Consider the following 17,792-nt stretch of genomic DNA (forward strand, 5'->3'; position numbering starts at 1 on the left):
GAGCCCATTCCCTATGGTGGAATCCCGTGCTCAGCCTTGATACAGGGGGAGGGGCTTCATATGCCAGAGGAGTGGATGGGGGTAGGGCAGGAGAGGGAACTGGGACTAGTATGTAAAATTTAAAAAGAAAAACCAGTGCTTTAAAGATTGAGTCTTCTATCTTTCCATTGACCTGGACCTATTTTGAACGGGAGGAGGGCCTGAGACAGGGTTTCTTTGTAGTCCTGGCTGTCCTAGAACTCCCTCTAGACCAGGTGGGCCTCAACTCGGATGCCTGCCTCTTTTTCGGGTAATGAGACTAAAGGTGTGTGCCATCAATTCCTGGCAACCTGAACTTTGAAGTTTTGCTGCCTCAATTGAATCTCAAGGTACCTGGGGGGATAAAGTGTGTGTGCGTATGTGACCTTTCGTTTAAAAACAAGGTCCAACACTGGGCAGTAGTGGCACATGCCTTTAATCTCAGCACTTGGGAGGCAGAGGCAGGCGGATCTCTGTGAGTTCGAGGCCAGCCTGGTCTACAAGAGCTAGTTCTAGAACAGGCTCCAAATCTACAGAGAAAGCCTGTCTCAGAAAATACACACACCCCAACAACAACAACAAAACAAGGTCCCAGGACAGCAAGGTGGTTCAGTGGGTAAGGGTGCTTGCCGCCCCTCATGATCCTAGTTGGGTGTCTAACTCATGGCGGAAGGAGAAAACTCCCACCACTTGGCCTCTGACTTCCACCCCTGAAGACAGGACAAGGGGGGTGGTGTGAGACTTATCCTAAGAAGCAGCTTTGACCTTCCCCACGCGGAGCCCATGGGGGCGGGGGTGTAGCTGCCTTTGGCCCCAGGAATGAGCTCTAAGACAACACACACACAAAGGATGCATCTAGGATAGCTCGTGAATGACGGCTTTTTTTGTGGTGCGGGAGTCACCACACAACTGAGATCTGACTCAACAGCTGATGTCAGCTGAGAAAACTTCCCTAGCCAAGATTGGAAATTCAACTTTCAATGCAGCTAGTGACTGGCAATTTGTTTAAATCCCCTAAGGGCATGAGATGAAGGCCAGTACACCTTGAGCTCCCACCCTAGTACCACATAAGCCTAGTGTGGTGGTGGTACAAGCCTACACCCACCACTCACACCAGGGCCTAGCAGGAAAATTACAAGCTCAGGGTCATTGTAGTCTGCACAGACGTTTTGAGGCCAGCCTGGACTTAGGAGAACCAAAGTACTCTGAATATTGTTCACTATGGCACTGTCATCTATTTGTATAAATCCATGTCTTAACTTTTGCAATTACATAACTTCTAAATCTTTAACGAGATGAGTGGCACACATGGCTTTGTGTCCTATCTGGCTTGCTATAACCCAATGCATGGTGCAGAGGATTGAGTTAACTACAGAATGGTAGCTAACTTGCATTCCTTTCCCTTTAATAACTGGCTTGGCATATGGGATACACTCATCAAGTCAAATATTTAAGAGTGCTTGCCCCCCAGATCTTAATTAGATACATTTAAACCTGTATTTCATGAGCTAGAAGACAGCATACTGACAAAAGGGTGCTGCAACCTCAGAATACATGGCAGCGAAGATAAGCACCCGCGCTGAAGTCTCAGGGTAACAACTACCATATGGATGTGATCACTTTTATAAAAGCCTCCTGGCCTTGATGTTTTTTCTTTTAAAGATACTTGTGCACACATGTTCATACCGTGTTTGCCGAGGCCAACTGTCTCAGATACTCCTTTGAGGCAGGGTTGCTACCTGAACATGGAACATGTTTAAGATTTCTTTTTCTTTTGTGTGTATGTGTAAGTGCAGGTACACAGAGGCCAGAAGAAACTGTAAGATCCCCTGGAGCTAGAGTTATAGCTGGTTGTGAGCCATCTATGTGGATCCTGGGAACTGAACTTGGATCCTCTGCAAAGCAGTATGTGCTCTTAACCTTTAAGCCATTTCCCCAGTTCCCGGAGACTAACAACCTGAAGTGATCCTGTCTTCAATTGCTAGGAGGCTTTATTTGTAGGGATACCTCACCATGATACCCACGGTGCTGGGATGAGCTGAAACAGTTTCCATGATTACAGAGCAGGGTTTTTCTTAACTGCTAATCTAGGTCTCCAGTTTGTATATTTAGAAAATCCTCACCATCACTTTACATAGGAAATGGACACTGTAAGATATATATGAGGAACAGAGCCAACCAGAAGGCTAGAGTTGAAATGTGGTATTGCTGCTTGAGATGCTAGGGAGATAGTTCTGTTCGTCAAGCTGCTAGGCCAGCACGAGGACCTGAGGGCACTAAATATAAATCTCGCTCATAACAAGCTAAGTGGTGGGGCCGTCCTGGGAGACAGAGATGAAGATGGACCCTTGAGGCTTCCTGGTCAGCCATGCTTGCCCAAAATGTCACACCCAGGTCTCAGTAAGAGAACATAACTGAAGAGAAAAAGGGGTGGGGGCAAAAACTAATGGAATTGAGGCACATTTGAGAAAATGATGTAAGTACAAAGCTCACATGTAAAATAGTCTTCAGTACATTTTCCTCCTAACTTCTATCTCACTGGTTCTTGTATCAGATGCTGTGTGAGAATGCTCTTGTATACTGTAAAGATTTGTCACTTGTATTAGTTTAATAAAACACTGATTGGCCAGTAGGCAGGCAGGGCCGCCAGACTAGGAGAATTCTGGGAAGAGGAAAGGCAGAGAGTCAATTTATCAGCCAGATGGAGAGGAAGCAAGATGAGAATGCCTTACTGAGAAAAGACACCAAGTGACGTGGCTAAATAGGTAAGAATTACTAGTTAGCCGGTTGAGGTGGCGCATGCCGGTAGGATTTGCTGAAGGAGGCAGAGGCAGGAGGATCACAAGTTCAAGGCCAGCCTGGGCTATACATTCAAAAAAAAATTACTAGTATAAGTTGTACGAGCTAGGTAATAAGCCTGAGCTATCAGGCCAAACAGTTTAGAATGAAGATAAGCCTTTCTGTGTTTCTTTTGGACTGAATGAATGGCTGTGGGACCAGGAGGGACAGAAACTTCCATCTACGGCCAGAAATAGGTACCTAATGTGAAATGAGTTGCTCAGACTCCTGCTGGCCCTTTTTACCTGGGTAAAAAGTGTGTCATAAGCAGACCACATTAAGCTTTCTTCTCATGGAGAACTACATATTCCAGCAGCAAAGTCTAGCATCAAGCAACCAGTTGGGACAGTAAAGAACTACAGAAACAAAACAAATCTGGCAGGGCCACACAATAAGGGGCAGAGGTCTTAGTCACAGCCTGTGGCTGCAAACTTTGCTTTATCCCAGCAGTGTCAGGCCAGAGAAGGAGAACCAGAACAACAGGCTTCTTGATAAAGTCTTTTAATGGAAAATGTAAAACCCCTTTCAACTGTAATGTACAAAGCCATATGTAACACTTGCACTTTAACAAAAGCAAGCCAATGTTTTAAAAAAATACATCCTTAAATGTATATATGTATATATTTACATAGCATATTAAGTTTAATATTTAGCTTTAAAACTTCACATAAATTTTACCAAAATGAGACAATTTTAAATAAATTACACCTTTTGAAAATGTTTAATTGTACAGTCAATAGCTTCAACAAAATATTGAAGTGTCTGAGTTTAGTATCTACTTTATATACTTTCTATTTTACACATTTTACAATTATTTGGCAGTAATTTTCTGATTATGACATGACTGCTGTGCAATCCAGCAATTTTCCAAACGCAGGCAACAGCTGGTGTTTATGTCCTAGTCTCACAGTAACTGTCTCAATGTAGTGAAAAATATCAGTTATTTTATTAAACTGTACAAGAGCACATTTACACTTGATCAACAATATAGCATAGATTTTTTTTGTTTTCTTTTTTACCAAAAATAAATACATCATTTTAAATCTGGCATCTTCACAAACATCATATACACTATGATACAGGGGCAGCTGTACTGGGCTGCCTTTAAGTTTAGCTTGTTTTATAGCTAGCACTGAATCACAGGGGCTGTGACATAATGCTATACTGGTATGGTGTCAGTAGCAAGTAATTACTACAAAGAGAATTTCTTGGCACTGATGGTTTAATGGAGCTCAAGTCAGACCTATTGTCACTCAAGGGGTTCCAACCACACTTAAGTGTCCTCCATGTCCTCTACTTCATCTTCATGCATCTTCAAAGTTCTCACCATTTCTTTGACGGCATGATATAAGATATTCTTAACCTGAAAGAGATGGTATTTGCAATCACGTGAACTGGGGAAGAATTCACAAAGGACAGCTGCTGGATTAAAAACAAAATTACATATATATTTCAAGACAGGATTTCACTATCGCCCAAGTGAGCCTCAAACTCAAGAGCAATCCTCTTGCTGCAGCCTCCCTAGTGCTGGGAATATAGAGCATGCACTACGTGCTTGCTTAAAAAGCAAAGTGATAACTTTAATTTGAAGGGAACTGAGGAGCATCAATGTGCCATGAGTCCAGATTTCAACACCAATCAGTGAGCTCAGTGAAACACATGCTGATGTTGACTGGGGTATCTTAGTGTGTTAAGCAGGCAGCAGCTGCCTAAGCTGGGGTGCATACATCCTGTTTTCTCAACATGAAAAGGCAACAACAACAAAAAACTAACAAAACAAAAAACCAAACAAAAATCTGGATCTCCTTGGAACAATCACTCCTTACCTGTAGTTTATCATCATAATTGATTTCCTCTTTCAAAAGCCTCAGTTCCTGCGTTAAATGAAATGACTGTACAAGATGTTCTGGGGAGACAAAGTCTTCAGTTACCTGAATACAGCTGTGAAAATTCTGTACCTATTTCGAAACAAAAAAAAAAAAGTGAAATACAAATCTTAGAATAGAAGGTCAGAATGGAAGCAAAGAAAAGCCAGGCTGTCTAAAATGAATAAATACAAAAGACATTTCTGCCAGAGAGTTTTCCCAAAACATCAAATGGATTTCAGAGCTTAAGACCACACTTTAATGAGAAAGTTATGTCACCAAAAAGCTTCATGTGAAGTGACTTTGTAAATGAAGTATTTTTAAATGATAAAAACAAATGACTTTTCCAGGAATCCTTTGGAGAGGCTAATATGATCCTAAATTATCAATATTGTCTAGATGGGCTTTCCAAATGCATTATGTTAAAACCCTGCTAAGGAGAGGCTGTGAGAAGCACTCGATCTGTGCGGTTGCTATTCCTTTGTTACTCCCATCAGTATTAGTTCTTAGATCAGCGAATAAAGAAAAGGAAATGCAACTTTACTTCATTTGCTAGGCACTGGGGTCGGAACTTTAGTTTTAGAACTGATCTAGATTTTTTGTTATTTGTGCCTTTGTTTAAAAAATTAGCCAATTAATAAGACCCTCTGATCTCATGTGACTTTAAGTTTTTCAAAACAGTTTCTCTTGTTTGACTACATGGTACTCTTCAGGAGCCGGTCAGCACTGAATCATTTGCTTAGCAGTCACACCTTCTGCATGTCCTTGTTCCTAACAACTGCTTTCTCTCAATGATCTGTATAACAGAGAAGGCCCACGTGGATCTAATTTGAATTTTTTAAAATTGTCTTTAGTTGTCTTCAAAAGAGGTTTTAAAATGCCATAAAAATTCCTGGGAAAGAAGGAATAACTGAAAAACTAAGCATTTACATTTACTCTAATTTTTAAGTTTGCAAAACAAATTTAATTGGAAGAGTGAGATGAAGCCGACAGTAAGTGGGAGATGGAGACTGTGGGAGAGAATCTAATTGATGGCAGGGTGATGGGGTTCCAGAGGGGCTAGAATTCCTCCTCTGGACGTATGACCACCTGAACAGCTGCTGAAGTCTGCAGAGTTGTTTAACTCAAGGACTGTGCCTCTATTGACAAGTTGGTAGCACCATAAAGTAAGCGCTCTGTTTCTGTGCTCATTAGGCTGCTGGTTCCTCTGGAGTAACAGTGGGAGCCTCACAAGTGCAGCGTGTCTGTACAGTCTCACTGGGTCTTCCTATTGTCTGCAGAACAGATGCTCTATTCAGAACAGTGGACTATGGATGAGATGCTCAGCTCCTGTCCCAAGACAAATCAGCCAAGAAATGGCAAGTCAACAGGAGCCCAACTCCTGTGCTGTCTTGTCTAACAGATGATTTACACTGTTACATTAACTCTCATACCAGCTCTATCGTCTCCAATGCCTTGAGTCTCCCATGTCTTATCTGGGCATGCTGTGGGGTGAGTGAGTCCTTCAGGAGTCTTAGCATGTTACCTTTTGGTATGTTTAGCTCTAGCATGACCTAAAATCCCTTGCAGCTCCCAAATTCTCATTCAGATCCTTTGTTCAACATCTTGTTCTTTTCAGTCTCTTCATCCATCATCCTTGTGGTTTCTCCTTTAGATATTTTTTACCCATGGCATTTCCTTGAGTTCTTTGCATTATTAGTCCAAGTTCTGGGCTTCCTTGGGGACACTTCTGCCAATCCGTCTCTCCTCTGAACAGGCTATCCTTTTCTGGTTCTGTGCACGTGTTTACCACGCTAGGCTGAAAACTGGGCATCTGAACATTACCATGTGATTCCCTTGCCTCAAGGTTTGGTGTCACGGGTCACTGAGGACTGCAGCCATTCTTTAGCCACTCGGCAGAGTTTCTGAGAAGGCTCTATTTCTTGTTGCGCATGGTCAGGAAGTCTCTGTCCTGTTTTTTTTTTTCAGTGGCCAGCTGTGTGCTGACAGAGATTTCCTTATAGAGACTTTCTTCTTAAAACAGCCTCTTGGCTCTTCTGAGCTGTGTAACCTCCCAGAGCTTGAAAGGGCTATGTCAGCTTTGCCAATTTATGGCTGCTTTAGAATGTTTTCAGACTGCCAACTTTTACTAATGCCTACAGGATCGCATGTGTTTCTGAACAACCCTATGTGGTGTATTTTGCTGAAAGCTTGAGGGTTAAAGAGGATCCAATTTTAAAGCAGAATACAAAAGAGTTTCCCATTCCACTTATGCCTTTTGTTTGCTGTCTGAGTCATTAATCATGAGCTTCTCATGTTTATACTCCAAATGTTATCTTTTAAGAAAGGATTCATTATCATTATTTGGTTGTTTCTGAAAATGTTATGTGAGGTTTTGCCACACATTTCTTCTGGTCATTCAAATGCAGGTAATTTGCACACCCCCCCCCCCAAAAAAAAACACCACACAGGTTTTCTCTGTGTAGCCCTGCTGTCCTGGAACTCACTCCATAGACCAGGCTGGCCTCGAACTCACATAGATTCATCTGCCTCTGCCTCCTGAGTGCCGGAATTAAAGATGTGCGGCACCACTATCCAGCATGGCTGACAAATTGTAACTCTTAAAGACACCATGAAATCACTCACTATAAATGCTACAACAGTCTAATAAGCTAAGCATGTTAGGGCAAACTTATTAATAAAGATTTTCTGTTCAGCTTTTTTCTTTTGTTTCTTTCTCCCTGTAGTATTGGGGATGGAAGACTGAGCCTCATAATCTAGGCCACTGCTCTGCTGCCCCAGCTCTAGTCTCAATTTTAAAGGCCATTCAGAACACTACAATGGAGAAAAGTGAGCACTAGAGATGAAGCTCTAACAGCTCTGTCTAGGTAGGTGCATAGACAGAATTTCACATACTTTGTTTGGTTTACAAACACAAACAACTTAGCATTTTTGAGTGGGCTTTACAAAGGAACTGTGGCCATCACACTTGCAGTTGCTGAGATAAACACTGAAACTGCCCTGCACTGTTTACATGCTGATGTCTCCTAGTGTCTGTCCCACTCACTGCTGAGGCCAGCACAATATGCTGCTTCCTTCCCAGCAGTGCTCCATCTATCAAAGTGTAGTCCCTAGACTACAGCACCATCACTATCGATTGTTGGAAATGTGGAAGTTCATGTTCCTCTTCTACCTGTCTTCTAAAGAATCAGAAAAACTAGGGCTGGGGTATGGTCCAGTAAGAAAGCACTCTGGGAACTGGGCAGGAAATCATTGTACATCTGAAGCCAGCCCGTCTAAACAACAAAATGCTACCTCAACTCTGTCCTTTCCTTTATACCCCACAGCTACCCTCTTATAAAGACAACAACAAACACCTGGAAGTAGCAAGGGCAAGAGAGGAAGCAGAGAAAATAAAATGAACATAGCATCAATGTGAGGGAAGTTACTGCCTCTTTATAGAACAACGGGAGTTTCTTAAATTTAGCCATACCTTTTTCGCCTGCCCAGGCAAATGCGATTTGCCAGTACTGACCTAATGGGGAAAGGGAATGTTCACACAGAAGCCTGTATGTAAATGTTTACATGTATCAATTGCCCAAACTAGAAACAACCTAAACGTATTCCAGTTGGAGAGATAAGACTTAAAAAATATTTCCTATGTCAGCATAGTTCACTAGCAACAAAAACGGACCACTTGCTCTATACACTATGGATGAATCTGAAATACATTGTAAAGAAAAGCCAGATTTAAGCTGGGCGGTGGTGGTTCAATCCCAGCACTCGGAAGGCAGAGGCAGGCAGATCTCTGTAAATTCAAGGCCAGCTTGGTCTATAGAGCTACTTCTAGCACAGCTAAGGCTACAAAGAGAAACCGTGTCTCAAAAATCCAAAAAGAAAAGCCAGACTTAAAGAGTACACGCTTAGGGCAAGAAAGGTAGCTCAGCAGTTAGAAACATATACTGCTCTTAAAGAAGATGTGAGGTCACTTTCTAACACCCATGTCAGGTGACTAGGTTAGTGTAAGCCTACTAGTAACCTGTAATCCCAGCTCCAAGAAGAACTGATGCCTCTGGCCTTGTGGGTGCCTATACTCACATATCCACAGTTTATAAAACACACACAATGACTCCATTACTATTGATCTATCAGAAGAGGTCTGACTTTAGTCCAGGCAGGAAAGGAAATGATAGAATCCTCCTTTCACTTTCAGAATGCAAGCCTGACAGGTGTGGACATCACAGCCGGTCTGAGTACAATGAAATGGCATCCTCAGAAAAGCAGAAGGTAGAGGCAGAAGGAGCACAAGTTCCAGGTCATATGCAGTAAGCTACACAGTAAGTTCCAGGCTAGCCTAGGCTACATGAAACCATGTCCCCCAAAAAGGAGGCGGGGAAGTGATATAGGTATGAATAATTTGCATTGATATGGATTTTAAGGTCAATTTTGTTATATGTATATGTATTTCTGATCTTGATTAAGGTATTGTGATTGTGTAGTTCATTTTTAAAATGTAATGTATAATTAGGAAATATAGGTTGTTGATGGATAATCATAACTAATAGTCAAGTTTGTAGTCATGTTACTTAGATTTTCTAGATATACAGAGATATATTTCAGATAGGCATTCTTCATATCTCTCAAAGGCTGCAGAATATGGCATTTAAAATATTTTAATAACTTAGGACTTTTCATGACAATGAGACATGTCTGCTCCTGGCGGCACCAATCTACTTCAAGAGGAAGATGGGCATCGAAGAGGCTCGTTATGGAGTTTGATGGCCATTTGGGCAAGAAACTGCTCTTGCCTGGACTGTTGCATAAAATGGACACAGAGAACCCGCAGAGAGAGGACTGCTGAACTTGCCTAAAGGTGAGACGGTCTTTTGGGGTTCATGACTCATGAAAGAGTCTGAGAGACATTCTGCAGGACAAAGCAGATAGTGACTGAACTGTCTTTGAAATTTCCTGCTTCATGGAAATGTCTGCTGGATACTATGGGCCTGAAGGCTGAAGATGGATGCCCCAACGGTACAGAGGAACTTTGGGTGACTGTACAGGCAGCGAGATGTCTCTGTCATTTCTAGAGCTTTGGATTTCTTGTTTACTTAGGTAATATTATATCCTTCTGGAGTCTTTGATGGAGTTGAAGAATGGATAGGTAGTTATCGTTTTCCATTGTTATGATAAAAGATAAAATAGATATAAATATTGTAACTGTGATTCTTGCTTAATAACTGTTTTGCTATATGTAATTTTACTATGTTAAAGTTAAAGCCTTTCTTTTTTGTTTAAACAGAAAAAGGGGAAATGATGGAGTAGGGTCATCTTTCTATCTGTTGATTTCATTGGTTAAGCAATAAAGAAACTGCTTGGAGCCGGGCAGTGGTGGCGCACGCCTTTAATCCCAGCACTCGGGAGGCAGAGGCAGGCGGATCTCTGTGAGTTCAAGACCAGCCTGGTCTACAAGAGCTAGTTCCAGGACAGGCTCCAAAAACCACAGAGAAACCCTGTCTCGAAAAACCAAAAAAAAAAAAAAAAAAGAAAAAAAAAAAAAAAAAAAAAAAAGAAACTGCTTGGCCCTCATAGGTTAAAACATAGGTGGAGTAAACAGAACAGAATGCTGGGAGAAAGAAGCTGAGTCAGGGAGTCACCATGACGACTCTCCCATTCCAGGCAGATGCAGGTTAAGATCATTCCTGGTAAGCCAGCTCATGGGCTACACAGATTATAAGAAATGGGCTAGTCCAGGTGCGAGAGTTAGCCGAGAAAAGGCTAGATATAATGGGCCAAGCGGTGTTTAAAAGAATACAGTTTCCGTGTAATTATTTTGGGTAAAGCTAGCTGGGTGGCGGGACACAGCCCACTGCTCCTTATTACAACAGGAAAGAGCTGGAAAGAAGTTTGGACAATTAAGAGCAGCTGCTTTGCTGCTCTCTGGAGGACCTGAGTTTAGTTCCCAGCCCCAACCGTAGCTTACAACCACTTGTAACTCTAGCCCTGCTTCCACGGCACCTGTTCTCACCTGCTTATACAATTACACAGAAATGTATACTATAGATATTAAAAGTTGTATCATAACCATCTGCAGTGGCCACTTTAAGAAAACTTAACATTGAAAACAGGTGTGATCACACACCCCTGTAATACCAGTGCTTGGAGCCAGAGGCGGCAACACCACTTCCAGTTCAAGTGGAATCTGGTTTGCAAAGCAAGACTCCATTAGATACCCCAGAACTTGGAAGGCTGACAAAGGCAAGTGTGTCTCAAATGACTGAAAACAGCACTACCACCCTTAGCAAACTAAAAGTGTAAACAAGGACCGGCAAGTCCTAGTCTCTATAATCAAACACAAGTCTTACACTATTCTACCACAGACAGTTTTCTTAAAATAATTTACATTTGAGTACAAGTTAGCTATTGTCTGATGAGGCTAGAACAAATAAATGGCATATAGGGCTTGGAATCCCAATCAGAAGCAACTGGGATTAATATCTCTAAAATGAACAGAAGACTATAAGAAATATAACCATTCAGTAAATTTTCTAGGAAGTTATAGTAGAAAAGTAATTAATTACTTTAGATTTCAAACACTATAAATACCATTTCAATGGAAATACAATGGTGCTGGTCATTTCCCTACTTTACATCTTTTATTTTTACCTATACACAGAACAATTCTTTTCCAAAATTAAGTCCTTCCGAGGACAGGAGTATTAGAATTACATAAATGTGTACCTGATGAAGTGTTCCTGCTGGCAAAACGATGGCATCACCAAGAAACTGAATCAGAGTGCAGGCTCTCACTCCATGCTCCTCAAGCAGCCTCTGGCGGAGCTTTCTATTCACATACCAGCTTTGGTCCCGGATTGGATCATGCTCAGGTAGAACTTCAAGGCCTTGTTCTTTTGAAATCTGATAAAATGAAAATATGCATACCAACTTAATGGAATTGAAAAATCTGAGTTAAACTTATATTGGTCTTGTGCTTGCATACTCTTAGAAAACAAAGGCACTGGCTACTTTTGCAGAGGACATGTGTTTGTTTCCCAATATCCACATGGCAGTTAACAACCATCTGTAACTCCAGTTCCAGAGAGGCCAATGTTTTTCTTTTGGTGTCCCCAGGCAAACCAAAAACACCAATGACTGTTCATAATTCTAAGAAGAAGAAGAAGAAAAAAAAAAGGCTGGGCTGTGGTGGTCAGAAGTATCTTTTAGCTTAGCATTTATTCTAGAGGCCGAAGCAGCTGGATCTCTTTGGGTTAGAGAGGCCCACCTGTTCCAAATAATGAGTCCAGGCCAGTCAGAGGTAGAATAAGAATCTGTCTCAAAACAACAGCAACACTAAAACATCCTACAATTATTAAAAAAAACTCAAGGCTATTAAAACACCATAGCTGTTGGTAGTGCTCACGTCCCTTTTCAACACTGTTTTCTGCTGGGAGGCTCTTACCTATTCGGTTTCTTCCTTACATTTGTTTCCTAGTCACATAGATGAAGAAAACTACTTGTCTTTTTTCTCTCTAAAGTCAAACCAATCATGTGTATGAATTTCGTAACCCCTTAAGGACACGTACAAAGTTTTAGACTTAACAACCTAACCCTTCAAGAATCTAGTTCAAAGAACTGTTAAAAGTTACTAAAAAGCTGGATTTAAAAGGCACAATTATCATGTATCAAGTTAAAGCACTTTTAGGCATTCTAGTATATAGTGGCAATTTGCAAGGACTCTTCGCTTCACATAGATCACAGAAACATTATTTAAATCTTTTCAAGAAGATGAAAAAAATAAGCAACAATAGTGATTCCTTAAATCCTTCAAACCACCAAATATCATTTTATTACTTATTTTAGTCAAGGGCACTCCTAGCAAGGAGCTATTAGCAGCTGATGGCTTTTTGGGAAGAGTCACTTGTCTTTAGTGGTGGTCACTGGTGGGATGCTCATGGCCTATTGCATAACATTATACCCATACAAATGTGTGTAGCATGAACTAGAGTTGCTGGGTTATAAAAAAGAAGAGTCAACAGTGGTGATGCACACCTTTAATTCCAGCACTCAGGAGGCAGAGGCAGGTGGATCTCTGAGCTCAAGGTCAGCCTGGTCTACAGAGTGAGTTCCAAGACAACCAGGATTACACAGGGAAAACCCTGTCTTAAATGGCCACCCACAAAAGGCAGCTAAGGAGGGAGATATGTGGTGGAAAGGGAGGAGATGGAAGGGGGTGGATATTTATATATGAAATTTTCAAAGATTAAATCTGTATGGGTGTTCTCCCGTATGTACAGTTGTGTACCACATGTGTGTCGGCGCTCAGAGGCCAGAAAGAGGTTTTTGGATGATTATGAGATGCCATGTGGGTGGTGGGAATAACCTGGGTCCTCTGCAAAAGCACCAAATGATCTTAATTGTTGAGCCATCTCTTCAGCCCAACATAAAGGAGCTTTTGGAATCAATAAAACACTAAAAAGGATCTTATACTGCAGAATGCAAAAAAAAAAAGTAGATAAATAATTAGTTCCTATTCAAAGTAAAGGTAGGATTCTCTGGAACCTCAATTATACCTTTTGAAGAAATTCCCTTATCGTGTCAAGATCTTTTCCAGCATAAATATGCCACAGAGCACCAGGCAGTTCACTCGAATCCTTTAATCTTTTCCTTAAAACATCATCCAATTCTTCTTCTTCGAATTTCTTAAGTATTCCTGAAACACAGGGAATTATTTTCGATTGGTCAGTAAAGACAGAGAGCAGGACTTGCTAAGGCTGATTATCAGAGCAGGAGATCTTTTGCCTTGCCTCATTTTTTTTAATGGGTGCGGGGGGGGGGGTCATGGAGCAGGGTGTCTCAATATGCAGCCCAAGCTACTTGCTATTCAACAAAGTCTGGATTGCAACTCAATATTCTCTTGTCTCTGCTTCTAGATAAAAGCATGTGATCCCACTGAGGGGCTAAGACCAGCACTCTTTAAAACCAGTTATATATCCAAAACTGTTGGGGGAGCAGAGCCCCGAGTTTGAAACTCCTGTGTCCACAAGAAGAGAAACTGATTTCCCATGAGTTTGTTTCTGAATCAGAGAATCTCTACTTTAGAGCTAAAAAATTAGTTTCAAAATAAACAACATCTTCCCTGTCTCAGTGGTGGTCTGAACAATATAAACTCAAGGCATATCTTAATCTACAAAGTTATTTTTGACATTTATTATTTAGCTTCTCTAACTACTAAGACCGATAGGAACCACTGCCTTAATTTTATGTTTGAGCTAAAAGTTTGAGTGAAATGAGTAAAAAGGCTTAGTTATATGAGTGGGTTTGCTTAATACTGGCTACTAATGAGAAGCATTCTGGTTAATTTCAGTGGGACCTCTATCCTAATTATGGTTAATCTGTTATCATACACAAACAGATTGATTCAAAAAGCTATGATTCTAAGGAAATATCAGATAATCCTTGTCAAATGTTGGCACATGGGAAATCACTGTGTAAGGAAATTTGGAAGAACACAAATAAAAGTATCAATTCTAGTCATTTTAAGTGTAAAGATTACAGAAAAATTGTCCGTGTTGGTCAAAAAAAAATTTTGGTTTATTTTAATGTGTGTGCCCATTGCCTCGGAAGTTAAGAGGGCATCGGAGCTGCTGGAACCGAAGTTAACAGACAGTTGTAAGCTGCCATGTGGTTGCTGGGAACTGAAGTTGGGTCTTCTGGAGCAACGAGTAAGTACTCTTAAAAACTGAGCCATCTCTCCAATCTGTTTTCTATATTTTAAATATTGTCGACTCCAAAGGATGTATCAGATGTTTCCTAAAATCTGTGACGGCAAAAATCTTCATAATATTCAAATTTGACTGCAATGGTTCATTAATTCAAGCATTTATTAGACATTTAGCGGATTAACAAGTTCATGTTCGGGGGGCAGGGTTAAAAATTCAGGATTTCATGGAATTCTGGAAAGTCTTAATAAAAGGATATATCAGATGTTTCCTAACACCTCTGACAGCGAAATATAATATTCAAATTTGGCTGCAAAGGTATCCTAACTCAAATATTTATTAGACACTCAAAAGAGTTAACAATGGGGCCCTTTTTCTTGGGGGAGGGTTAAAAATTCAGTACTTCATGAAGGTCTTAATAAATCTACATAAATTAAAGTCATCTAATAAATAAATAAAGGCATCAAAAGACTAGTTCAGTTTTTGATGTTGGGTAATACAAAGTTCCCCCCATTAATAAAAAAATAAAGAATAAAATTACAAGTTTATTATCAAATTTTTTCTTCTTAAGGTTACTTTAAAAGTGTATTTTAAAGGTGTTCTCAATAAAATTATAGGTTGGGCCATGATTAGTGGTACATTCTTGTAATTCCAGCACTTGTGAGGTGAAGGCAGAAGGACTGACATGAACTGAAGACCAGTCTGGGCTATACAGCAAGCACAAAACTAGAAAGAACAATGTAAGCAAGACATTATTTACCTCAAACCACCACCACAACAACCCCGTAACACAATACACAAAATTACAAATTTCAATTAATGGATTGGTATTCTTAATATTCCCACTTAAATTTTACAACTCTATTTTAATTTCAAATTTTATTTACTTCTGTTTCCTGAGATGCTTAATTATGAATATAATCCTAAAACATTTCTTTGTGAGACCTATAAAATAATGATTAAAACCCTCAGAATTATTTTTTAAGGGTTTTTTTTTTTCAAGAGTGAAAATGTTAAGAACAGGGAGATAGGGATAAGGATGAGTAACAGAATCATGTTCTTTAGGCCATGAACAAACAGTACCTTAAACAGCAGACTTTAAGCTCCTCACAGAGAAAAAGTGCTGAAGAGGACATTTAAACACAGTAGAGGGGCCGCTGTTTCCACAGCTAAGAGTACTTTCCTTTCTAGCAGAGGACCTAGGTTTGTTTCTCTTCCCAGCACCCACATGGCCACTTTTACCTCCAGTTTCAGTGGATCCATGTATTCTTTTGGCCTCTCTGGGTACTTCCATGCATGACATGGTACACTTATAAAAAGGGAAGCAAAACACTCATACACAAATGAGCAAGTAAATAGATAAATAAATAATAAATGAGAATGACACACAAAAGAAGCAACTGAGTGCAGTGTCACAGATTTAGAACGCATATGTAATCTAAACCAAAAGCTACCGTTTTCTGTATTAGAGCTGGGACTACAACTTAAATGTGCCAATGACTCTCTAGTTCTATGCAGAACTGGGTTGGGGGTACTTCATGATAAGTCAGAAATACTCATTGAGGACTTAAGTAATCAAAGCCTTACAGTGTTGAGTAAGCTGAGATCTTATATTGCTGTCAAATGCACACAAAAATACAGTGCATATAAGATTGACTTCCCTACCTCCAACAGCTCAGTCACTCAACTGCAGATCTAGTCTGAGCTATAGACAGAATTGAAAACCAAACTAAAAAAAAGGTACGTCTGTGACTACAGCACAAGTCTATTCACAACCAAGTCCAAACTGTGAAGAAACAGGGGTTTCTTTACTACTGGTCCAGAAAGAAATGACTGAATTTTCCAAATATGTGTCAGTGAAAGCAAGAGACAGAGAGTGCCCAACAGGGCAAAGAAAGTGTTCTGAGGGTAGCAGTAGCAGAACAACTGAAATTATTGAGGCAGTTTACTTCTCAGAAGAAAAAGCTTGAGAGTCTGCTCTTATTCTTACCTAACTGCAGCATCATCAATTGAGCAAATCACCTACTTTAAACAGAAGTCATGGAGAAAAGTGAAAGAGCTATGACTTCAATTCCCGGCAACCACATGGTGGCTCACAACCATCTGTAAAGAGGTCTGCAGGCATACACACAGACAGAATATTGTATACATAATAAATAAAATAAAATAAATATTTAAAAAAAGAAAGAAAAAAAAAGAATTGTTTAAAAAAGGAGTAAGTGACTGACCAAGTTTCACAGAGAACTAGACAGTGAAAAGTAAAATATATGAACATAGAAAAATGTTTTTAGGGGGCTGGAGAGATGGCTCAGAGGTTTAAGAGCACTGGCTGCTCATCCAGAGGTCCTGAGTTCAATTCCCAGCAACCACATGGTGGCTCACAACCATCTGTACTGAGATCTGGCGCCCTGCTCTGGTGTGCGGGCATACATCAAGGCAGAAAGTTGTATAATAAATAAATAAATCTTTAAAAAAAAAAAAAGAAAAGAAAAATGTTTTTATTCTTCTGAATCATGTTAGAATCACAAACGGTACCTCACACCCTCAAAACCTGGTGCTTAGGCAGCACATGATCCCAAGTGAGTTTAATAAAATGGATTCATAAATATAATACTTAAAAAGCAAAGGCTCAAATAAAAATATTTACTTTTAAAATGACTCTTCTACATAATAAACAAGAAAAGCAGTTTTCAGATAACAAATGCTAGAGCTCCCCACCCCCAAACTACTATAATCCCATGGAAACCATGGCTGCTCTTTAAGCATCTTTACCTGCTTTTGAGAGGACACCATTTCCTTTTGCTACACCAACATAGACCAGAATATTTACAACATCAGAAGCTTCGACGTGGAGATTTGTGGTTCCTATATCATGATCCTTAGCAGCAGCAACACCTGTGTGAGAAATGAGGCCTTTTATTCCAGAGTACTATATGCATCTATAAAATCTAGTCACTAAAATCTATCAATAGAAATGCCACACACAAAACAACACAATAAAAATACACAGACATGTTATAAGGAATTATTAAGAAGTACTACTTAAATATACTGGTTGTTAATTCCTATACTACTACTTAATATTAAAAAGGGTTTCAATAGCATTATTTAAAAAACAGGCTTACTAATAGGTAAAAATCATTGGGCAATTTGCATTTAGGCTAAAATCTGCTAAACTCCCATAGAATCCCAACTTAAAGAGAAATATAAACATACTTACCATAGGCACTGCACAACCTGGGTCCTAGATCAGGGCGCACAAAAAACCCTGGCAAATGGGAGGCCAAATTGAACTTCCCTTCTGGGCTGCAATATTCTGGTAATGGCAGACTTCTCAAAAAGTCTTCATATCTAAAGACAACAACATAACAAACAG

The 17,792-nt window shown here is 40.1% G+C and overlaps 1 protein-coding gene across 7 annotated transcripts in view; it reads right to left on the bottom strand.

Moving 5' to 3' along the window:
- Positions 1-3,341: 3,341 nt before the first annotated feature.
- The window catches only part of Jmjd1c (jumonji domain containing 1C), a 173,413-nt gene continuing 158,962 nt past the window's right edge, over positions 3,342-17,792 (bottom strand). For all 7 annotated transcript variants that reach the window (XM_075980072.1, XM_075980074.1, XM_075980071.1 and 4 more), the window contains 6 exons: positions 17,637-17,767; positions 17,189-17,311; positions 13,268-13,407; positions 11,439-11,615; positions 4,683-4,814; positions 3,342-4,219 (listed from right to left, as the gene is read on the bottom strand). In XM_075980072.1, coding sequence (XP_075836187.1) covers positions 4,130-4,219; positions 4,683-4,814; positions 11,439-11,615; positions 13,268-13,407; positions 17,189-17,311; positions 17,637-17,767 — 793 coding nt within the window. In that variant the 3' untranslated portion in view covers positions 3,342-4,129. The remainder of the gene's footprint in view (positions 4,220-4,682; positions 4,815-11,438; positions 11,616-13,267; positions 13,408-17,188; positions 17,312-17,636; positions 17,768-17,792) is intronic.

The sequence above is a fragment of the Microtus pennsylvanicus genome, chromosome 7 (genome assembly GCF_037038515.1).
Source record: "Microtus pennsylvanicus isolate mMicPen1 chromosome 7, mMicPen1.hap1, whole genome shotgun sequence".
NCBI classification, from domain to species: Eukaryota; Metazoa; Chordata; class Mammalia; order Rodentia; family Cricetidae; genus Microtus; species Microtus pennsylvanicus.